Source organism: Naumovozyma dairenensis, chromosome 4 (genome assembly GCF_000227115.2).
Source record: "Naumovozyma dairenensis CBS 421 chromosome 4, complete genome".
Classification (NCBI taxonomy): Eukaryota; Fungi; Ascomycota; class Saccharomycetes; order Saccharomycetales; family Saccharomycetaceae; genus Naumovozyma; species Naumovozyma dairenensis.
Genome location: NC_016482.1, coordinates 362,559 through 386,242, shown reverse-complemented (window position 1 = coordinate 386,242; position 23,684 = coordinate 362,559). Strand labels below are relative to the sequence as shown.

Genomic DNA, 23,684 nt, shown 5'->3' with positions numbered 1-23,684 from the left:
GAATGTATGCAGCTTATTTAATATTTATGGAGTTACAGTTTCTAGTTTCTTATAAAATTCTTTCACTTTGTCATTGGAACGGATTTTACTTGGACTGAAATTTAACACTTGTAGTTGCTCTTTGGAAACAGCTCTTGACAATGCAACATATACTTGACCAGCTTCGAAAATATTCTTTAAATCCACTTTTAATCGTTGTATTGTTTGACCTTGCGATTTATGGATGGATAATGCCCAACATAGCATTATTGGTAACTGGGTCCTTTGTAACCCTACTTTATCACCAGGTACATCTACTGGGAAAACATCACGCAAAACTATATCATGGTGTACTTTACCTTGTCCGACAGACCATCTAACAAACGGTAAGACTTCTTCCCGTCGTGTTTCCGTCATAGCAAGGTTAATAAGCTCTTGTAATATTGGTAATCTCTTCCTTGGTCGCGATGCAACATCTTGAGAGAATTGTTTATTATCTAAAATCGTACGCTCGCCAATGGCTCGGCTAACCATTTTCATATCTATTATTACATCATCATCTACTCCACGATAAAGTTCCATCATCTTCCTATATAACCTTTCTGTGGTGAAAAACAAGACTTTCCCCAATGACCCATTAACTAAATTTACTTCAGGCTTATTTTTCAACATCATGACTTGGGCATCTTCCTTTAACGTAATTATTTTCTCTACCATTAGAGAGGAATCTAATAATTTTATGAGCTCTGGAGTACCTGCATCATCACTTTCGTACCTACGCTCAATACCTGGTAATTCTTTCAATTGTCGACTGTTTGATATTTCTACTTCTCTCCTTGTTGCATATAGTTCTGTTGGAGCAATACCATCATCATAATTAACTTTTCTTTTCAGATTATAAACCTGAGCAGCCATAGTTTGATCAATTTCACCGAATCTAATAGAATTCAAAATATCAACTAATTCGTTATCTTGCTGTCTGAAGACTTTGGTCAGCAAAATAGTTCTTTGAATACATTGTGACCACATTTTACTTTCAAAACAAAATTGTGAAAGCACTGGACTATCTCTTTTCTGAATAGGTGGTAATTGAAAAAAATCACCAGTTAAAACTAATTGAATTCCACCAAAAGGTCTATTACTTCTCCGAACAGTTCTAGCAACGGTTTCCAATTTAGTTAAAAACAGCCCATCAATCATTGAGATTTCATCAATAATTAAGACTCTAGTATTTTTCCATGAGTTTAAGACATCCTTTCTTCTTTGAATACTATTCGCTAATTGATCTGCGCTCCTGTCACCTAATCCGACACCTGCCCATTTATGTAAAGTAGTCCCACCAATAGTAGTGGCAGCTAACCCAGTGGAAGCAGTAATAGCTATGGCTTCTTTACCATGGATTGATCCTAATTTGGATATGATTGTTTTCAAAATCACTGATTTACCTGTACCAGCTGACCCTGTATAAAATACATTGAGGCGCTTACGAATAATAAGATCAATTACCAATTCTTGTTCTTTCGTTAATTTGAATTCTTGTGTTAATCTACCGTAAGCTGTTGAACTCAATGACGATTTTTGTCTTACTATTGGTTTTATTCTCTTTGGGGCAGATAATTTCAATCCTTGGAATGAGGAAGTCCTTGTTGGTGAGATTGACCTTTTAGATGATCGTTGAACTTGAGTAGATTGACTTAATATAGATGTTTGTGTGCTTTGAGAAAAGTTTAATTGAGTGTTTTCAGAAGCAAGTGTTGCTGACTGTGTGCTTGTGAATGATAATTGACGAGATCCAGCTTTAATTTTTGTGATATCTTTCAAATCATTATCATCGTCTGTGTCATTTTCAACTACGTGGTGACTGAGTGAACTTGTTGACCTTTGGAAACTAGGCGATCTTGATAATGTTACTTCTTTAAAATTATTCAATTTTGGAACGTTTATTAATTTTTTTATTTCTGCGTCAGGGTCGCATTCTTCATCAAAAGATCCTTGGGAATCAAAAAGTAAAGATGGTCTTTGACCACTAAATCTATCTAAATCAATCGGATGATTAACATCACCTTCTTTCTCATGAGATACTTGAGACGAGCTTTCTATTTCTGAGGAACGAACTATTTCCGTGAGACTATGAGTGTGTGAGGCTTTCTTTGGAGATTGCGAACCTGTTTTGAAGAAAAAACTAGATAAAGTTTTCTGTCTAAGGACAGCTGGTTGCTTAACTTTTGTTTTATAAATGGCGAAGCTCTGGTTTGGTTTAGAAGACGTAGCGGTTCTTCTTCCTGTTAACGATTTTCCATTAGAGGTATTCCCATTTTTGTACATAATGTTTTCTCCTTAGGTGAATCCAAACCAATGACAAAGGAATCCAATTATTGTCAATTGAAATAAAATGGGATAGATGCTTTTTTCTATCCTTTTCCAACTATTTAAAGACTAGTAAAGTTTTCAGTAATTTTGTTTATGGATAACTTTTTTTATATATACTGTTTGTTTACAGTTTTTTTTTGAAATTGACGCGTAAAATTTAGTATGTACAATAATGTTTATTACTTCATTAGGTAAAAATAATATAAAACAGCTCTAGTTACGTAGAAACGAAAATATGTATCATTATATTTATCATTAAATTTATATCGATAATCACTGGAAGATTGGGAATTTAGAGTTATTCCAATCCCATGGATCATTAAATCTTAAATTTTGGTTCAAAGCAGAAATCTCTCTCAAATCTTCTTCAGCCAGAGTAACTTTTTGATCAATGGTCAAATTTTCCAATAATCTTTCCTTCTTTGAGGATTTTGGGATAATGGCCACACCTCTTTGAGTGGCCCATCTCAACAAAACTTGAGAAGTGGTGACGGCTTCATATTTGTCTGCAATCTTCTTGATGGTTGGATGATCAAATAATGGTGGAGTATTCTTAGCCATTTCTTGACCACAATCGACGAAAGATTGAGGTCCAAATGATGAGTATGCAACAACTTGAACATCATGTATCTTACAATATTCAAGTAATTTTTCTTGAGTCAAATATGGATGATGTTCAATTTGCAAAGCGACTGGTTTAATTCTACAACCACGTAAGGTATCAGCAACCAACCCACCATTGTAATTGGAAATACCGATGGATTTAATCAATCCTTCATCGACTAGTTTTTCCATGGCACGGTAGGTATCTATTAATGGGACGTTTTCTTCAGTCAAGATACCCTTAGCTTCATCTTCTTTCCCAGTATACATACCTGGTGGATAACGTTCATCTGGAGAAACAAACTTAAAAGCAATTGGGAAATGGATATAATATAAATCCACATAATCTAGCCCCAAGTCTTTCAAATTTCTTTGCAAGTTTAATTTAACGTGATCTGGATGATGGAAATTATTCCATAATTTAGAAACAATGAAAAGGTCTTCCCTTTTCACTAAACCCTCATCAATGGCCCTCTTAATACCTTGACCAACTTCCTTTTCATTACCGTAATCGGTGGCACCATCAAATAAACGATAGCCAACTTTGATGGCATCATAGATTTGTTGAGCACAGGTGGAGGTTGGGATCTTCCAACAACCTAGACCAACAAGTGGCATTTTCAAACCATTATTTAACGTAACTAGAGCAGACATTGCTTTCCGAATTTGTGCTATTGAGTTATAGTTATATGTGAAGTGTTAAACAAAAATATGTATGTTCTGCAATTGAAGAAAATCTAATGTCTGTAGATTGGGTAAAGAGTACTACATGGCCCTTTAAATATTCTTGAAATTTCAATTGGAAATTTCCAGTTACAATTCTCGACAGCTTCAACGGAATGTCCGGAATTTCTTCGGCCCCCTTCGGCTTCCCCCACCCCCCCACAAATTTGCCTGCCCAAAAAATGGGGGCCGGAAATAGGAATACCAAAATAAGATCCCGTCAGTTAATTCCGCCCTGCGTTTTCCCTGTGCAACGTTAACAAAGACGGACTTAGATTTTAATAGCCGGTACTTAAGTGGGAGTCGACCGACTGTGGGCACTTGCCACTTCTCTACAAATAAACAGACTTTAGAAACACCTCCTCATTTATTTATTTATTTATTTATTTATTTATTTATTTATTTATTTATTTATTTATAGGCTAGAAGAAGCCCTATCTTTCAAGTTTCAAGTTTCAAGTTTCACGTATCAAGTGTCAACAAAACAAACGTCTGAAGTTAGCATGTTTTGTTTGTTTGTTTGTTTGTTTGTTTAAGTCTGCATACACAGACGCACTCTACTTTGAATTTCTCAATATTAACCCTACTTTACATAACCTTCTTAATGCTAGGTCCAAACTGTAAAATATTTCGGGACACAGTGTAGATAACAGCGGTCTGGATTGAATAACCCACAGTAACCTAAAAACTCTGGCGCAATCTCTCCATAATTTGAAATGGCATATTTAGGAGAAATTGATACAAATGCCCATTCTGATGGTATATAGATCCTAATGACTTCATGCTATTGAGGAAAGTCCATACGCACCGGGTTGTTTCTGGGTGACTTAAATAAGTTCAGAATCAAGGGAGCCTAAGTAGAGACACCAATTTACGCGCGTACCACTTGAATCAGACATGGATTCTTTTTTGAGCACGTATTTACCTAACTAACTAGTTAATTAAGCTGTCAGAATAAAAAAGTCGAAACACATTGTCGTTACACGTTAGTTCGATGGATAGAGAGATTATAGGACAGATCGTAATTTAGCCATGTGCACGTAATCTGTCTTGAACCTTGGCATTATCTGATCCAGACGTTCGGAAATACGTATTTCACATCTAAGTAATTTTTGGTCTATAAACTCCACACCTGAAAAGCGATCACTGGATTAAAGGAAAAAGATATGAGTAACCTACGTATGGTGTCTTCTAATTCTCAATCTCTTACGAAAATATAAACAGAATTTTCAACTTTATTAGGAATAAAATATGTTCGCGGCCTCATGAAAGAAGAAATGCAAGATTGAATAGCTCATTCTATCAAATAGTTTATTGGAGCTATATTGTGTAGATATCCTCATTTATTGTCAAGACTTTATATTTCGTGGCGACTGACAGACTGTGATCCACAGATAGTCAAGAACCGTTTTGGGCCTGCAAAAAACAGGAAAACGCATACAATCCTTTTAGGTGTCTACCTCTTCTGTACCAAATAAAGGAGCATATTCTTCACGACGATTGCTTTTTCTGAATCAATGGAAGCTTAGAGCTGCCTAGTCAATACGTACATATCCTGGAATCCTATTTCCTTCACCTTTCAAGACCTTCTATTACTTCAATACGTTAAATTAAAGATGTATATAGATTTTAGATTTTTCCCGCCGTTCGCGCCGTGTTTTCCTGATATTTTCCCCATGTGTTCCAACATTACTTATGTAATGTAATTAATATCTTGGGAACTGGCAACCAGGAAATCTGAAAAAATTTCATACATGTAAGCTTTCCCTCAGGGAACAAAACGAGCGAAACACCATCAGGATATATTATACCTTCTATATTCAAGATTATACTACTACATCATCATCAGGGATAACGAAATTATCTACCTAATTCAAATCGAAAAAAAGCAGGAAAAGAAGCGTTGTACTCACCGGAATATCTTGATGATAAATTGAATTAAACGACCAATATCAAAGAAAAAAAGAAGACATAGTAAACCATTGAGCACTTTTCCAGTTTATCATATAACACAAGTAATAAACAGAGATAAACAAAATGCCTAAACAATTTGTACACACCACTTCAGAAAGAAGGTCCTCGGTGATATATTCCACTAGTATTGGTAAGGGAGGACTCTTCGTTCCTTCCGATTATATCCCTACAGAGTCAATGATAGGAAGTGAGGATACCACTGATGATAGTAACCAAGAAGACCAACATTTCATCAGACAAGATGAAGAAGAAATAACAGAGTATCAATCGTTGTTACCAGAAAACGCGCCCTCCGCTTCAGAATCTCAATTACAAACAGATTACGGTACCACTGAAAATGAGCATCCAAAGCGAATTTCGTTAGAACGTCGAAACTCATTACCCCTACTAGAAGAAGAGAGAGAATTATTGATAGATAATAAATTGTTAAATAGAAAAGATGATACCGAAGTCTTACATCCTGATAACGCTTCCCTCGAAAGTATAATAGAATCATCAAATGATATCATGAACACATGGAACAATGCAATTCAATCAGGTAAGGAAATAAAAACATCATACAAAAGAGAATGTAAAGTTATAGCCCTTAATGCTCTCCCATTAATCTTTACATTTATCTTACAAAATTCATTATCGTTAGCATCAATCTTCTCTGTGTCCCATTTAGGTACCAAAGAATTAGGTGGTGTAACATTAGGTTCTATGACAGCAAATATCACTGGTTTAGCGGCCATACAAGGCCTCTGTACGTGCTTAGACACATTATGTTCACAAGCATATGGTGCTAACAATTATCATTTAGTCGGTGTATTAGTTCAAAGATGTGCAGTTATTACCATTCTTGCATTCTTACCAATCATGTATATTTGGTTTAGTTGGTCAGAAATAATATTATCATGGATGATACCGGAGAGAGAATTATGTAAATTGGCTGCAAATTATCTTAAAGTTACTGCATTTGGTGTACCAGGGTTTATCCTTTTCGAATGTGGGAAACGTTTCTTACAATGTCAAGGGATATTTCATGCATCCACAATTATTTTGTTCGTTTGTGCTCCTCTAAATGCATTGATGAATTATATCCTTGTTTGGGATAAGAGAATTGGGATCGGTTATTTAGGAGCTCCCCTATCAGTGGCAATAAATTACTGGTTAATGACATTAGGATTAATCATATATACAACAACAACAACGAATGAAGCCAATCCTTTAAAATGTTGGAATGGATTAATTAAGAGACGTCAAGTATTTAAAAATTGGAAAAAAATGTTCAATTTAGCTTTACCTGGTATAATTATGGTAGAAGCTGAATTCCTAGGATTCGAAATTTTAACAATTTTCTCATCTCATCTTGGTACCGCTCCCCTTGCTGCCCAATCCATCGTTTCCACCGTTGCATCATTGGCATATCAAGTCCCATTCTCGATTTCTGTTTCAACAAGTACAAGAGTAGCAAATTTCATTGGAGCTTCATTGTATAAGAGTTGTATTACCACTTGCAAAATGGCTTTATTGTTATCATTCGTCTGTTCTTCAATGAATATGTTTATCATATTCGAATTTAAAGATAAAATCGCTAAATTATTCTCTAATGAATCCGATGTGGTGATTTTAGTCGTTTCAACACTACCAATCCTTGCTTGTATGCAAGTATTTGATGCATTTAATGCATCAACAGCTGGTTGTTTGCGTGGTCAAGGAAGACAGAAAATTGGTGGATATATTAATTTGTTTGCATTCTATTGTGTTGGGATACCGATGGCATATTTGTTAGCTTTTAAATTTAATATGGGTATTTCTGGGCTATGGTACGGTATCACATGCGCGTTAATAATGATGAGTATATGTCAAGGTTATGCCGTCTTCCATTGTGATTGGAAAAGCATTATTCATGCTGCCAGAACAAGAAATGCAGAAAATACTAGGGTTTGAAGATTTCTTAAAAAAGTGAAACGCACATTATAAATTATTCCATTTTACATATAGATTTTTCCTATACATTTATATTTCATTTTTAATAGCATTCAATTATATTAGAATTTACTGAAGGTATCGTCTGCTGTTATAGATAATCATTTTTCAATTCATCTAGTAAATGAGAGATATTGTTATACAACCAAGGAACGCTTCTGTTGTTTTTCAATCTAATATATTCAGCGACTTCCAATGTCTCTTTTATAGATTTGCGGTTTTGTTTAGCAAATTTCTTAATCTCTGAGACTAATGCTTTTCTCCTTTGTAAAGTTCTAATGTTTGTAATTTGTTTTAAGCACTTTTTACCGTATTTTTTTTGAATATCCTTAACTTTAGGTGTTAGGACATTCTCGTACTCATAGAATAACTCTGTAATTGAATTTGGTTTAACAGCCATAGCAAGTTGAATTTTTTTGTTAAGGAACTTATCTCTATCCTCCTCTTCATCAGTGCAGTTTAATGATGGTCCTGAAACTACATTAATGTTATGATTTTCAAGCGGTGAAGATACTGGGAAATTTAAATCTTCAAAACCTTTTGTAGGAAATTCGAGAAGTTCCATATTTGAAATGTCGGATTCAAGATTATTGTTTTCATCAATATCAAAGGTTAGGTATGGATGGCTGGTAGGTCTGCTCTCTGAAGTTACCTTTGAAGGGATATACTCATCATTGTGTTCAAATATGTTATTAGACTCAATATCACTTTTTAACAGATTTCTGCTTAATAAATCGACATCGATTAATATAGAAGCGTTTTGACCTTGTATAAGATCAAATATTTCTTCTAGAGTTTTCAGTTTTTCTTGAAAGGTAAAATTATGAACTTTTTCTTCATCTAGACTTTTCCTTGTGAAATCTTCCCAAATTTCAGACATCTTATTGATTTTCCCTATAAGCAGTTCAAGTGTCTTCAGTGGATCAAGTTTTTTTCTTGATTCTTCTGTCATCCTTTGATTAAAACCACTGTCACTAAACAGTTGACTCATATAATGACCTGTATTCACTACTAGTTTGATTCATTGATAAATGTTGTGTATTGGCAAAGAAAAACATAAATAATTGTAGACGTCTTTATTTTAGTGTCACAAAACTTTACCTTTCTAATGAATGGCGCAAAAGTCCGAAATCTAAGCGCCGAGTCTTTTTTGGTGATGAGTTGTTTACAAAAGGAAATTTTTGGAGCAAGAGCTTTTAATAGCACGTCCACACTAAAGAAGATAATATGTTTCCGAAGTCATTGTCAATGGTTGATAATCGATTGCGAAAAGAGTATTTCCTATCTATTTATTAACACGTACGATTAATATATATGAATCTATAACTTATTTTTAAGTTCCTTGTATCTTGTTGAGAGATCTTACTTTATTTAGGCCTAATCTCAGATTAAGTAACTCGCATATCGTTTTATTCACCTTAGTTGACTCCGTAGACAGACCTAAGGCATTAGCAAGCCTCACTACATATCCGTTGATGTAATCAATTTCGGTATTTCTCAAGTGAACGGCATCTTCCCTCATTGAGCTAGATGAGTTTTTATGCTTCTCCAAATACTTAAGTAGTTCTCCCACCATATAATCTGTTGACAACTTTCCATTTACATCTATAGCAGGATAGTCTTCTTGTCCATTATACATGGATTCGTATTGAAATAATGGGGAGAAAGCTTTTCTCAAGACGAACAAGGTTTCGACGACAATAGAAGTTAAGAGTGGTGTAGAGTTTGGTTTCATTTCTCCAATAGAACAATCTAAAATGGCAGTTACAGGATTGATGCAACAATTAAAAACAAATTTATATAGCTGACTGAATAATAACTCTTGATATGTCATATGTGTAATATTGAATCCTTTTACCATTGTCTCGCTCGTCAATAAATGCATTAATTCGTTTTCGTTGCGGTCTTCTTTTAATACACACGATTTCTGAATCATTCTATCTTGATTCCAAGGTAAACGTGATATTTTCAAATCTCCTTGGCTACTATTATTAATAGTAAAATCGGAAATTTGACTACCGCCATGAGTAATAACACCTTGAAACAATTGTGGCCTTCTTGTCTCATCAATGAAAACATCATTCTTCAAGTCATCTAAGACACCTAATCCATTTTGTATCAACAATAAGTTTGTATTAGAATCAATATACTTTAAATAAGGAGTCAAAGCGCTCTTCGTCTGGAACGTCTTTGTACTAACGACCAAATTCTTAAATGGTTCATTTATGGTACTTTCTGGACAATAAGCCTTTGCAAACTTGTATTTCAAAATAGGCCTACTAGGTAAGTAATTTCTATGGATCATAAGTTCAGAATTTGCCTCGTTTTGAAATTTGGCCAATTTTTCCTTAGATCTAAATATTGGAATTATTGAGGCATTCGTATAGTTGAGTAAATCAGCTGCAAAAATGGCACCCATGGAGCCTAAGCCTATAAGGTGGACCACTGGACGTGACGATAATGACATTCCGTATGCTGTATGGTTGTACAGTGGCGGGAGTAAGAAGAATTTGTTATTTAGTGTGCTTGAGTGTTATTTTTTTTTAACCTGTTCTTTTTGCATGAAAAGTTCAGTTCTCCTATACAGAAAGTTCCGATGGTCTTGCTTTCGACCAAAATTTAAAGTTGAATTAGATACTTACGATTAATTCACAACATTTTGCAAATATATGTTTGAATAACGGCTCGAAAATCATGATGTTATGAATCAAATAATGCTTGAAATATACTCTTGAGTTTATATAATTTCTAATTTTTTAACTAATATACATTTAAATTATTCTAACCCAGTCATTTATTTCTTGGCTTTCTTTGCCTTTGGAGCTTTTTCAACCTTCTTTTCTTCATTCTTTTCTTCTTCTTCTTTCGTTTTGCTATCTTCTAAGGTAGCTCTCTTTCTCTTTACTGATTCGATTTGCTTTTCGAAAACAGTTCCTAACTCCGCTGGATTTGCAATTTCCATCAAAGCCTTGTCAAAGTTAGATAGATGAATATCGACACCATCGATATTGACGAAGTCTTTTTCGTTTTCCTTTGTCTTCTTCTCAGTTGCCGATACAGTAATTTCATCGATAACATCTTGATTATAATATAATGGTAATACAGGAGATTTATTACTCTTAATGAAAATAGCTCTTATCTTATAATTTTTAACTAGACTTTCGGTAATATTTTCAATATTTGTAGCTAACTCTTCTGGTTTAAACCATTCCAAATTACCCAAATGGACATTCATTGTGGTACCTCTTGGCAGTTTAACAGGCAATTGAGTCAGATATACTTTCTTAATACTATTTGTTAAGGCCTTCAATGAGAATTCCTTGTTAGCATAACACCTTATTGGGATTGGAGTAGTCTCAATTTTTTCGTAAGCTTTACCACCTAGTAATTTTGGCAAAGTGGTTACTATGTTATCATCAGCTAATATCAAAGAGAATTCAGAAATGAAGGCTCTTCTAGCTTCAAAAGCTTTATATTTCGTTTTCAAATCTTTACCACAGACGATTTCATCAATGGTGATTCCAAATTCATTTAATTTATCGTACACGTCATCTTCGGTGACATTCTTCATGTCAGAGTCCTTTAAGATTAAAAGAGTTTTGAAATCTTTGATGGAGGTAGTACTGGATGCTTTCCATGGCTTATAGAAGGAGTTCTTGATGGTCAATAATTTAGATTTGAAATTTTTGGAAGATCCAGAAAAGGATGTTGCGTTAACAGCAATTAAGTTAACTGATTTAGATAACTCATCATCCTCTAATAATTGTGATTTTTTGTCTTCACTAGCATCATCGGAAGAAGATGTAAACTTGTTCAATTGAGTGATGGCGTTGATGATTCTATCCTGAGGTATTAATGATTTATCTTCATTTTGCTTATTTTTGGGATTGCTTTGAAATTTTTTTTGTTTTGTTGGAGTATTAACAGGGGTACTTTTTCTTGAGCTACCAGCAGATCTTGTTCTAGCCATTTTTATACAATATTTTATGGTTAAGCTAGAATCTTTATTTGCCAAAATTGCATTAAAAAGATGAGTTCTTCTGGACTAAGAATCCTAATAAAATATACTACTATAACTGGTTTTATAAAGCATTCTTACCATGCGATGAGCTGAAAATTTTTCCAGCCGTTGGAAACGATTTTTTCAGGAAAACATGCTGGGCGGCAAAAAGAAGATTTAAGTTGAGTTAGCTAGTGAATAAAATAGTTGAGAATATTAAATAAACAACAGGAGAAAGACAACTCTATGAAATATATGTCGAGAGTTGTTCGGTGGCAAAACATTGTCGCTACCAGCTCTTTCAGTAATCACGTCAATGAATAGGTTTGCTTTGATCTTGGTTATTGCTGCTTTCTATACATTATGGTTGTTCCTTCCGATCTTTGGTTGGGATGGAAAAATACCCTTTTTCCCTATTCCAAGTGATTATGCCATTTACTTGCCGATATTTCTGTTGATGACTGGTTTCACTCTTATTGGGACATTTTTGGGATTCCTATTGATATTAAATTAAGAAAATAAGTTTGTTTGGAAGTGGTTTTAAACGAAGCTTGTAAAGAGGAATTATTTAAAAATAGCACCTACATAAATTCCTTCAAGCTTGTCGGAAATTACTGGTTGAGATTATTCTCGTAATATCTGGCCTTACTATTGCAACATGAAGCTCAATATTTTGGGAGGAATTTCAGAGAGAGGATGGTGATTGTACAATTCCCTCGTTGCCTTGAAAGAATATGATACGATCAAATGCTTAATCTTTTTGCATGGATGTCAGTGTTTGAATTTTTAACTAAGTACGTATAGACTAAAGACCTACATGTTTGCTGGTTGAAAACCTTGTCGCAGATGGTCTGTCAAGAATAGCTTCGATTATCGAGAACGATACATATATTCTGTTGAGAAGAGAATACGATACGATAGAGGCCAACAATAAAAAGGTAATTATTCTTTTAGTTTCTTTCCCTCGATAAATCAGTACTTTCATGAGCTGAAGCTTTTGAATAGTATATTATTAATAATTATTTAAGGGAACATAGAATATATTTAATTTTTTTTAATCTAACTCATTAATAATTCTCCGTAATTCGCTGTTATTCTTCATTAATTCAGCAAAATTGCCTTGTTCGGCAAGCCTACCGTCCTTGATAACAGCAAGAGAGTTACAAGCCTCCATCATTTGTTTACTATGTGTAATAACAATAGTCAATACAGTAGGTAGACCATTTTTAACGAGATTATTAATAAGGTGGGCACTAGCCGCATCCAAGGCAGATGTACATTCATCAAGGATTAAAATGGTTGGTTTTCTTAATAGGGCTCTTGCAATACATAATCTTTGGGCTTGACCACCTGATACCAATTTTGTATCAATCCTTGAATCTAATCCCATTGGTAAGTTCTCGATGAATTCATATATACCGAGATATTTTAGCACATCATAGATTTCAATTTCACTAATGTCGTTCAAAGTCCCGTAAACTAAATTATCTCTAACAGTACCTTCGAATAATGTTGGATTTTGTTCTACAACCGAGATCTGTTTTCTCAATTTCAGTGTATCCCATTCATTGACATCAGTACCATCAATATAAATGGAATTTGCCGGAGTTTTATAAAGCTTTGTTAAAAGGTACATTAGTGTCGATTTCCCTGAACCAGATTCTCCTACTATACCGATTGTCTTCTGCGAGCTCGTTACATGTAATGTAATATTTTTATATATCTCCACCGTTTGGGCCGATGGATAACTGAATCTCAAGTTTTTTATCGATATTAAGGGAACAGAGTTAGTATTTCCAGATATAATAATATCAGCACTTCTACTACCCGAATCTACTGACTCTTTGTTGTCGTCACTTTCATCCAATATTCTATATAGCCAGCTTGCTGCTCGTTGTCCTCTACTAATATCGGGAATTTGACTGACTAAACTGGTACACGATATAATTGTGAACAATAGTAAAGTAAATGTTTCAAACATCTTTTTACTGCTATATTCCCCTTTGAAAACCAACCTTAGACCATAATAATATAGAATTGATTGGATACAGACTGCAATTGTATTCGTAATCGAAATACCAAATCCTGTAGCAATAGAACGTTTGTGAGCAATTTTTTTCAAGTTATTTTCTAATACTTTATAATTTTTAATAAAATATTTACTTGCTTGCAAATATCTTATTGTCTTTATTTTAGTCATAATTTCATACTCATGATTCTCTAATTCTGCAACCGCTGTTTTGTACATTGTTTCATATCTTTGTAGTGTAGAACCATATATACCTGAAACCAAAATAATTAATGGAAACATTGAAATACAAACCAAACTTAATTTCCAGCCTGAAACCAAGGCCCATATTAAACCAACTAAAGAAACAACGATGAAGGTTGTCATAGCGCTTAAAAATTCTGAAACTAATGATCTTAGGTCTCTTAAGTCATTTAATAATAAAGCAGATAACTCAGAGGACTTATTTTCTTCTTTAGAAAACCAATCTAATCGTTTATTCATTATAGCGGCCATCGCTTCATTTCTGAGATCCATTATCCATAACTCACTACAGTACCCTAAAATATAAGACTTCAAAAAGTTAGAAATAGCATCAGCAGCAGAAATACCTAAAACAATGAAGGACCATTTAAGTAGATACAATTGGGATCTATATTGGCCGTTTGTCATAGGTACGATACCGTTTAATAGGTAACTGAAACAGTATGAGAAGATTGGATTGGTGGCACCGGCAATCAATGACCAAAATATACCAAAACTTAATAGTTTTTTTTGTCGTATAGTTCTAAGCATCCGCTTAATGATCTGACCTAGCGGCATAACTTTCTTCTCGTCTATTTTGATCAGTGCCTTTTCAGGATCCACGCATTTTTTTTTATTATTTTCAGGCAAGTATATTCTTTTTCTTTGAGTTCTGTGAACATCAGAAAGTTTGACATTTTCTGACCATGAATCACGTCCAGTTGAGAATGACATCTTATTCTCTTTGGATATTGGTGTATCCACCTCATAGCTTGTGCTTGTGCTTGTATTTGTACTTGAGAATCTCTTCTTTTCATCTCCAGGAGTTTCAACAATGGTTGATTCTGAGGGACTATAGGACATATGTTTTCTCATTTGAATATCATATAATTTTGAGAAAATAGTTTTTTCATCTTGTAATAATGCTTGCTGATAACCACTTTCTTTGACTTCACCATCTTCAAAAACATATAAGAAATCATCGTAATCCAATTGACTCAGATCATGTGTCAAAATAATAGTGGTCTTCCCACTTCTCCAATTTTTAATTGCTTTCATTATCAGTTCCCGATGTATTATATCAAGGGCAGAGACCGCTTCATCCAGAATAAGTACTGACGAATCTTTTATATATGCACGGGCAATTGCAACACGTTGTTGCTGACCACCACTCAATGAAACCCCACCAGCACCGATAATTGTATCTAAACCATCTGGCAATTCACGTATTAGCTCTTCCAACATAGCAATCCGACATGCATCTTTAAGGCGTTGCGAGATTTCTATGTCATCTTGTTCAACCTTTTGGTTAGAGTTTGAAATTCCTAATAAAAGGTTATTCCTTAAAGTATCATTAAATAACGTGCACCTCTGCTCGACAACTGTTATATTTTCAAATAGCCAATTCTTGTTAATTTTTTTCACATTTGTGTTACCGATTTTTATGCTGCCTTGATAGTCATTATAAAATTTCAATAAAAGGTTTGCTAGTGTTGATTTTCCTGAACCTGATTTACCAATGATAAAAGTGGAACGTCCAGGTTGAAACGTAATAGAAACATCTTTCAGAACTGTTTGATGTGGCCTAGTAGGATAAGCAAAAGATATATTTTGAAATGAAATTTCACCATTAGATATTGGAACTGATGGTTCATACGGTGGTTCTAGAGAAGGTGATCTTTGAGAAAAAGAAATAAAGTCCAAGATTTTCTTCAATGCAACGTCACCCTTCTGTAAGACGACAATTTGTTGTAATGTGTTATTTAATGTAGAACCTAGCATCAAGCATGAATGGAAACAAGTGATAACATCCTTGATTGAAAGTTTACCCTTTTTAACCATAATAGCACCGAACCAAAACCCTTGTACAAACATACTTAAAGATAGGAACCGCAATATCGATGTATTTGCCGAAACATAAAAGCATGACTTTATGAATAAATCGTTACATTGACCAACCAATTCTTTAAAGGAATGGATTTCGTAAGCTTGTGTGCAGTAAAGTTTGACTAATTGAGCAGAATTCATAGACCAGTTCAATAATTGAGCTGCTTTACCTGTCTCGGAGTTTTCCAATTCTGTATATTTATGAATCATGTGAGAGAACAAAATGGCAAAAAGTATAATTAATGGAGCAGAACATAAGATAATCAATGTCAATGACCAAGAGTAATAAAATGATGTACCAATTAAAGCTAGCATAGCTACGAAGTTTTGAAATGTTATTGCAGACGCTTCGGCTGAACTAGATCTTAACTCTTCGACGCATCTATTGACTTGGGTGAAATCACCTAACAATTTATCATGACAATCGTACCATTCCATTGGCTTGACCAAGTATTCGTTAAGCAGTCTTTTCCTAATGGCAAAGCCCTGTCTTTCACCTAAAGACATCCACGACGAAATTGATATCCACATAACAGGTAGGCATGCAGCAGCGAGAGCCATTATTGACATTGAACGAATAGTTAGTTCGGAAAGAATTTCATTCATTGAATGGAATTGGCCAATATTGGAAAGTAAGTCAAACACTCGACCTGTTAAAATTGAAGTTATCGCCGGGACCAGTCCATTTGCTATAGTGGAAATTATTATTAAGCATATTAGGTATTTATCTTTTTTCAAATCGACATGCATATAAATATGATGTTTATAATACCTCTTAAAAACCTCGAGGATTTTCATTTCGTATTTTATTATCGCTTTTCTAATTCTTCTTTGATATATCTTCTTAAGCAATTGTTGGAAAGGACATAGTTCAAATGCGAATAGTATTCCAGCTGCTATTTTTATAGACAACAACTTGTGTGTTCGTCTGAATAGCCAAATTGAAACCTTTAGTTCAAGATATAGAGGATGAAGAAGTATGAAACACGTTTGAAAATATTTTACCATGTAATTATCCTAATCGGGTAATTACGTAGAAACGGCACGGTGTGCTTCTGCATTAAGCATAAATCCCCGAGATTTTGGAAGCGTGCTGCGCAGAGTTGAGAGAGATGAATAAAATCAGTGTGTGGACGCAAATACTGGACTGCTAAGTTTTATTGTACCTCCAACTTCTTTCAATTTTATCGAATAGCGTCAAATCTGATGCATGTTGTTGTTTGTAATAGATAAGAAAGAGAAAATCTTGAACTTAGAGGTAGTTTACTACAATTTTGTTATTGAGGAAGTCTTGAAACTACAAAGTGTATATATATCATAACTTTCCATATTGTATGTAACGTCGCATAGTTGCGTAACCTTGCAACAACTTGCAAGCGTAATGATAGGTAGACCAGAAAGAATTTGAATATCTGAATAGTAAAGGGGGAGGAGCCCAGGTATTTGTAGCTAGAAAGTATATTGAGCACGTGCTCGACATTTGCCAACTTAAGCTCAGTTTCGGAAGCCGCTAGGAATAGTCCTAGGATGTATGCACTACTGAGATTACAAAAAAAAAAAATAAAAAAAAAAACAATTAGTGTATTACTATTTCGTGATATACGAAAGATACACCTTGAAGTAAAAAAAAATTGGTCAAGTTCCAGTGCAACAAAAGAAAACACTTTAGTTTATGTAAGAAAGCAAATTCCGCTACTTCTTCTGGTACGTTATCTAAAAAAATCAAAGTAAAAAAAATGCCTTCTGTGGGAATTGAACCCACGGTCCCCGCATTACGAGTGCGATGCCTTACCACTTGGCCAAGAAGGCATAGAAACTGAAAATTTGTAGTATTATGGTCCAAAACTTCACGGTATTAGTAGTTCATTGTTTGTTGATCAACATACATTGTTTTTTCGGTATTAAAGTATTTATATAAGTATCACAGGAGCCGTTTCTGTTATATCTGATGCAGAATTAGTTAGCCCACTCAGGATTCTGAAGGAACTTATATATTTCGAGGACTACTCACAGAACCCATTCCAGGAATCTCGTACTCGATTGTGAGCGAAGTGTATCACATCTTGTATATTGGTATTGAAAATCCCATTATTTATTGAGGAACCTACTGTGTTCCCCGGAGCTCTGGCAACTCCCGTAACCTGGTTTCTATTTTGGGTAAATATCGCTTCTACTCTGTCACATTTCTCATTCGGTATAATTTCCTGGTTCATTGTAAATCCGATTCAAAACAGTATCAACTTCTGCAATCTTAAGAGAACCCAAATCGGCTGCTCAGGTGCTTATATAGTGATTATAGATAAAATATACTACTGTATGAAAAATATCTCATCGCCTAACCAGCTTTTTTTATTATTTGTTAACTTAATAAATTTTCGTGGAAGAGATATGTTTAAAGACTACGAGGGTCTAGAAAAAAAACAGATAGAAAGAATTGGCAATGAACGTGTTAAGGTTTATCTGAGAGATGGAGTAGATAAAAAGCAGAAAGGAATTCTTTGGAAGGTTTCCAAGAGAGCTATTATAGAAAGAATTAGAAGTTTGAATATGAATTTGAAAATGTTTTATTTTCTTCTCTCTCTTTCTTTACCTAATTATCATTCTATATGTTGGAAATAAGCCATAACTGTCCTTTGGATCAGTTAGATTGGGAGAAATATGTGTGGTAATGTTACCCACACTTTTCCAAAGTTATAACCAGTCGTCCTTTTTTAGCATTTCCCCAAAGAGTCCTATATATAACGTATATATAACGTAAATATATATCTATATATCTCTTATATATTTGATCTCTTGATGATATCTCATCTTGAAAATCTTACTTCTTTCCTTGTCGTCTCAGCATATCTACTGTACGTACGTTACGACATTATTGTCTGTCAGTAAATCAATGTCCTTTTAGCAAATCGACATATATGTACCATATATTCCAATACTATATATCCTATATAAAAAATGAGGCCATACAAAACGTCCCGGTTGTCTTGTGAGTCTTCTATTTGGAATCTTATGTCCTGATTTCTGTCACTAGTCCAATTAGAATCTCCCTTCCATTGTATATCAATGTCATATTTTACAATATTGACGATGTTTGGGTTTATCATTATTTAAGGTGAAATAGTATAGTATCACAAAGCTTGGATGTTGTGATAACTTTCTTCCTAGCGTACAATTGAGAAAATTGATAAGTAAGCCAGCATATTTAAAGTGGAAGGAGTACTTACAATTTAAAATATATGCCGAAGATCCCTTTTACCACTTCATTCAAACAGAAAAATAGAGTTCTCTTCAAAGGTGTTAAAGTCCCAAAATTTGTGCAATGGAGTGAAAGAAATCAAAAGAATGATTTCCAGCATTTGGAACGGCAGATTGAAAAAGATATTGCATTCAAAAGATATACTACATATCTCTCAGAATTTAATACATTTTTCATCTTCACGTGGCGGACAAAAGAAGACTATATACTAAACAAAGATTACTATTGGAATTTGTTTTTCCGTAAGGGATTTAATTCAGGATCTTTAAATAGTAAAATAGGCTCATTATTTCTAAGTCAAAGGTTAAATAATACAGTTTTCCAAAAGTGTTTAAAAATAGATTTTCTAAAACCAAGAACAGAGTATAGATTATTTTTACAAAACAATACTGACGTTGAAGGTCTTGAAGAAGTAATTAATTACACGCAAACGAACAGAGATTTACAACTGCATTGTGTTGGAATGAATGTGAATCCACATGCTAAGTCGCCAATGTTAGGTACATTAAAATATATCCAGCCATTGTTGGAAGAATCTAATAATCTATACAAGAATATTGATTATTTGAAATTGCTTGAAATTGCAAAAATGCAACCATCAGATGAACCAGGCAAAGTAAAGATAAAGTACTTACTGCAACTACTAGCCAAAAGTAAATTATCTTCGCCGAAGTTAGTAGATGATGGTAGATATTTAATATTCTGCTGATCGTAGTTGAATCACCTAGTTACGAACACAGAGAATCTTACATGCTAAGACCTAAAATATCTCTGATATATGTAACATCTTTGGAGTTCTATCAAAGGGGCCCAAAACAGCTTGGAAAGTGACGTTGCATGTTACAGAGATAGTCTTAATTCTTTTAGTTGATAATAGATGGCATAAACAAATAGAAGACTCTTTGTTCGCTGCTGTATAAAGTTGCTCAGCAGAATGAATAAGTGAGACAGATTAATAAGGGGGAGTTATAAGATTATATAAATAGTACATCTACCTATATAAAATAATAATGATATTTTTGAACCTATTCTATTAGTAATATAACCTATTAAGAGTATTTGCTTTATTTTATGTCCATTTTCACAACGGATAACGCGAGCGAGTGAAGCTTCTTAAAAGAAGAAACATTTTAAAGTATGGGAACTCGAACAGTAGTTTGTTTATAATACTTATAATTGAAAATATCTGGGTTGTTTGATTACATACGCAAATCGCTTTTCAAACCAATCGAAGATTCGTCATAGAAACAGACAGTAACGAAAGATTAAGATCGAATGTTCTCATTTTGGACTCTTCTGGCTACTGGCTCAATGGGAGCAGTGGCAGAATTGACACTAGACCCTCAATTAAAATACTGGGTCCTTTTACCAATTTCTATAGTAATGGTTCTCACGGGGATTCTACGTCAATATATTACAGTGCTAATTGGACCAAAATTGAAGACTGAACCAAGAGTAAAACTAACCGAATCACAATATATTATTAAAGCTCAAGCGTTATTAGGGAATGGGTCTAATTTATCAACTGAATCGTTTGAAATTAGGAAAGATTATCTGGTGAAAATATTAAGTGAAGGTAAATATGTGGCGAAAGCGAATCAATCTCAAGAGGGGCAAGTACCAAATCCCTTCACTGATCCTAATATGTCTGAATCTATGATGGCTATGGCAAAGGGTAATTTGGCCAATTTCATTCCACAAACTTTGATCATGTGGTGGGTTAATCATTTCTTCGCAGGATTTGTATTGATGAAATTACCATTCCCATTAACTTTGAGATTCAAGGAAATGTTACAAAGTGGTATTATGACTTCTGATTTGGATGTTAGATGGGTTAGTAGTATCTCTTGGTATTTCATTTCAGTGGTAGGTTTGAACCCAGTTTATAATTTATTGTTGGCTGAAAACGCACAAGATCAATTGGGAATGTTACAACAACAAGGCCAATTGGATCCAATGATGGGAGCCCCTGGAGGTCCTCAACCAGCGGATGTTATGAAAGGTTTGGCTAATGATATGACTATTGTCCAACATCAAAGTTGCCTAGATAATATCGAATCAAGAATCTTGAAGATGTACGCCAAGTGATAGATAGTTCATATATTTCATTTTACCTATTCATAGAATAGATATTTCAAATAAAATTAGGATAAGTATATATGTATAGAAATGTATCATCGAATATAAACCGATTCGAATAAATTTACAGACCTTCCAAAGACGATGATCAGAACTTTTCCTTTAAATATAGGATGTTAAAAGATGATATGGTACATAACCTATGATGGATGTATTATTATCAAATCCACAACGATCTTTCTTTTCTTGTTAATCGGCTGGGCATCGCCATCGCCATCGCTCAGTACGATTTTTGAAAATTTCTTCTTACTGAAAAGTATTAAAGAAAGGCTTTGCATATATATAAAATTCTACAATCTTTTATTTTAACACTATTTATCAAATGGTATCAACTACTTCCGATTCCACAAGATTATTGAAAGCGTCATCGAACTCAAGAGTGAATAACCAACTGATAATAAAACACATCGATCATAATTAAACGACAGCAATCATGACTATGAGCACAGTTATATGTATTGGTATGGCCGGGTCTGGTAAAACCACTTTCATGCAAAGATTAAATTCTCATCTCCGTACCAAAAAGACACCACCATACGTAATCAATTTAGATCCAGCTGTGTTAAAGATTCCATATGGTGCTAATATTGATATTCGTGATTCAATCAAATATAAGAAAGTTATGGAAAATTACCAATTAGGGCCAAACGGTGCCATTGTAACAAGTTTAAATCTTTTCAGTACTAAGATTGATCAAGTGATCAAATTAGTTGAAAAGAAAAAGGAAAAATATAATCATTGTATCATTGATACGCCGGGACAAATTGAATGTTTCGTATGGAGTGCATCAGGTGCTATTATAACTGAATCGTTTGCTTCAACTTTCCCAACTGTGATTGCTTATATTGTTGATACACCTAGAAATACTTCTCCGACTACTTTCATGAGTAATATGTTGTATGCTTGTTCCATATTGTATAAGACAAAATTACCTATGATTGTTGTTTTCAATAAGAATGATGTTACTAATGCTGATTTTGCAAAAGATTGGATGACTGATTTTGAATCCTTCCAAAGGGCTGTTAGAGATGATCAAGAACTAAATGGTGATTTAGGAATGGGATCAGGATACATGAGTTCTTTAATTAATTCTATGTCTTTAATGTTAGAAGAATTTTATTCTCAACTAGATATGGTTAGTGTTTCAAGTTTTACTGGTGAAGGATTTGATGATTTCTTAACTGCTGTGGATAATAAAGTAGATGAATATGAGGAATATTATAAGGCAGAAAGGGAAAGAATTTTAAAGGCTAAAGAAGAAAAGGAAAAATTGAGAAAGGATAAATCAATTAATGGATTGATGAAAGATCTTGGGTTGAATGATAAAAAGGATGGTAATGAAAGTGATGCTAGTGCAGAAGTAATAAGCGATATAGAGGCAGGTGATGGTGATGGATTAGTTGATCGTGATGAAGACGAAGGTGTTGAAAGAGAATACACATTTCCTGGTGAAGAAAGAACACAAGGTGAAATCACTGAAAAAGATACACCAGGCCTGCAAAAAAGGTACCAGGAAGCACTTGAAAGCGTTGCCAAGACAGCAAGCAGTGAAACAGCTGAGAATATAGCACGTCATCTCAAATAATAGAATAATTATATATAGAAATTATACTCACTGAGTAATATTAGAAACGTTTTTGATAGAGAGTAGTATTACGTAAAAAGATAGATCATGTTAAAATATTTAGCATTGCATAGAGAGGATATCATTCTTTCTTGATGCCTCATTGGAGTTATGCTGCCTTTGCAAACATGGCAGATCTATAAATGAAGTCATGACACATGTCCTCCATGTAAAATAATCTTATATAGACCTAGCATTTACTTATGTACCAGATCTATTTGATCGTATGGCGTTAAAATTTGCTTTTAAAACGAGAATCTCATATCTCAGTGTATCCATACTTGAAGGTGCGGTAGTAATACTTCCATCATTACAAGAATAGTGACAGTTAAAGACGAAAGAATATGTCGGGCTTTTTTTATGGCAGCATTAGCATCAACAGCTCGGACAAGAAAACCCATCCGCAGTATACTAAAATCTTCCACACAATTATCAATTGAGAAAGAATTATTTACCAAGTGGCAAAAAAGAATAGATCTGCTGGTTATCTCAATTATCCATGGTCAACAGATTTTAGAATTGATTTGATTTGCTATTACTACCAATCTTACTGAGTATAATCCCTCTTCAGCATATAACTAAAAGTATTGTATTTGCCTTTCAGGCCTACCCCTTCCAATCAATTATCTCAGCCTTGTAATAGTCTGGATGCATTGACTTTCTGTACTAATTTACGTTGAAAATCCGAACTATTAGAAGAGGTATGCTTAAGATAAGGTGTTCTTTAATAAAGCTTTACGCACGTATGTACGAAAACTACGTACGATTGCAAAGTTATGCAAGGACGAACAAATGATGAACTTTCCCCAGAAGGATATGCACATAAAAGCTTGTACATGCGTACGATTGTCAGGAAGGGATAAGAAGAATGCGTACAAGAGGTATTTTCTTCATTTTTTTCCCCTTG

General features: G+C 34.1%; 11 protein-coding genes and 1 non-coding gene across 12 annotated transcripts; 5 read left to right on the top strand and 7 right to left on the bottom strand.

Moving 5' to 3' along the window:
- Positions 1–24: 24 nt before the first annotated feature.
- On the bottom strand, positions 25–2,304 carry RRM3 (DNA helicase; the record flags this gene model as incomplete). Its single annotated transcript, XM_003669670.1, has 1 exon — positions 25–2,304. One exon carries the CDS (start codon positions 2,302–2,304, stop codon positions 25–27), a length of 2,280 nt encoding a protein of 759 aa, XP_003669718.1.
- A 318-nt stretch (positions 2,305–2,622) lies between these two features.
- On the bottom strand, positions 2,623–3,606 carry GRE3 (trifunctional aldehyde reductase/xylose reductase/glucose 1-dehydrogenase (NADP(+)); the record flags this gene model as incomplete). The annotated part of the gene is made up of 1 exon (XM_003669669.1): positions 2,623–3,606. The coding sequence occupies one exon, from the start codon at positions 3,604–3,606 to the stop codon at positions 2,623–2,625; it is 984 nt and encodes a 327-aa protein (XP_003669717.1).
- A 2,106-nt stretch (positions 3,607–5,712) lies between these two features.
- On the top strand, positions 5,713–7,581 carry ERC1 (Erc1p; the record flags this gene model as incomplete). Its single annotated transcript, XM_003669668.1, has 1 exon — positions 5,713–7,581. One exon carries the CDS (start codon positions 5,713–5,715, stop codon positions 7,579–7,581), a length of 1,869 nt encoding a protein of 622 aa, XP_003669716.1.
- Positions 7,582–7,711: 130 nt separating this feature from the next.
- NDAI0D01580 (transcription activator GCR1-like domain-containing protein) lies at positions 7,712–8,611 on the bottom strand (the record flags this gene model as incomplete). The annotated part of the gene is made up of 1 exon (XM_003669667.1): positions 7,712–8,611. One exon carries the CDS (start codon positions 8,609–8,611, stop codon positions 7,712–7,714), a length of 900 nt encoding a protein of 299 aa, XP_003669715.1.
- Positions 8,612–8,953: 342 nt separating this feature from the next.
- Positions 8,954–10,087, bottom strand: NDAI0D01570 (uncharacterized protein; the record flags this gene model as incomplete). Its single annotated transcript, XM_003669666.1, has 1 exon — positions 8,954–10,087. The coding sequence occupies one exon, from the start codon at positions 10,085–10,087 to the stop codon at positions 8,954–8,956; it is 1,134 nt and encodes a 377-aa protein (XP_003669714.1).
- Positions 10,088–10,414: 327 nt separating this feature from the next.
- CIC1 (Cic1p) lies at positions 10,415–11,590 on the bottom strand (the record flags this gene model as incomplete). Its single annotated transcript, XM_003669665.1, has 1 exon — positions 10,415–11,590. One exon carries the CDS (start codon positions 11,588–11,590, stop codon positions 10,415–10,417), a length of 1,176 nt encoding a protein of 391 aa, XP_003669713.1.
- Positions 11,591–11,936: 346 nt separating this feature from the next.
- NDAI0D01550 (uncharacterized protein) lies at positions 11,937–12,134 on the top strand (the record flags this gene model as incomplete). Its single annotated transcript, XM_003669664.1, has 1 exon — positions 11,937–12,134. The coding sequence occupies one exon, from the start codon at positions 11,937–11,939 to the stop codon at positions 12,132–12,134; it is 198 nt and encodes a 65-aa protein (XP_003669712.1).
- Positions 12,135–12,674: 540 nt separating this feature from the next.
- On the bottom strand, positions 12,675–16,556 carry STE6 (ATP-binding cassette a-factor transporter STE6; the record flags this gene model as incomplete). Its single annotated transcript, XM_003669663.1, has 1 exon — positions 12,675–16,556. The coding sequence occupies one exon, from the start codon at positions 16,554–16,556 to the stop codon at positions 12,675–12,677; it is 3,882 nt and encodes a 1,293-aa protein (XP_003669711.1).
- Positions 16,557–17,495: 939 nt separating this feature from the next.
- NDAI0Dtrna7T lies at positions 17,496–17,567 on the bottom strand. The gene has a single exon. It is a non-coding gene; the product is annotated as a tRNA-Thr (tRNA).
- A 1,427-nt stretch (positions 17,568–18,994) lies between these two features.
- Positions 18,995–19,723, top strand: CBT1 (Cbt1p; the record flags this gene model as incomplete). The annotated part of the gene is made up of 1 exon (XM_003669662.1): positions 18,995–19,723. The coding sequence occupies one exon, from the start codon at positions 18,995–18,997 to the stop codon at positions 19,721–19,723; it is 729 nt and encodes a 242-aa protein (XP_003669710.1).
- A 566-nt stretch (positions 19,724–20,289) lies between these two features.
- Positions 20,290–21,102, top strand: EMC3 (ER membrane complex subunit EMC3; the record flags this gene model as incomplete). The annotated part of the gene is made up of 1 exon (XM_003669661.1): positions 20,290–21,102. The coding sequence occupies one exon, from the start codon at positions 20,290–20,292 to the stop codon at positions 21,100–21,102; it is 813 nt and encodes a 270-aa protein (XP_003669709.1).
- A 484-nt stretch (positions 21,103–21,586) lies between these two features.
- NPA3 (GTPase NPA3) lies at positions 21,587–22,738 on the top strand (the record flags this gene model as incomplete). The annotated part of the gene is made up of 1 exon (XM_003669660.1): positions 21,587–22,738. The coding sequence occupies one exon, from the start codon at positions 21,587–21,589 to the stop codon at positions 22,736–22,738; it is 1,152 nt and encodes a 383-aa protein (XP_003669708.1).
- Between the last annotated feature and the right edge of the window lie 946 nt (positions 22,739–23,684).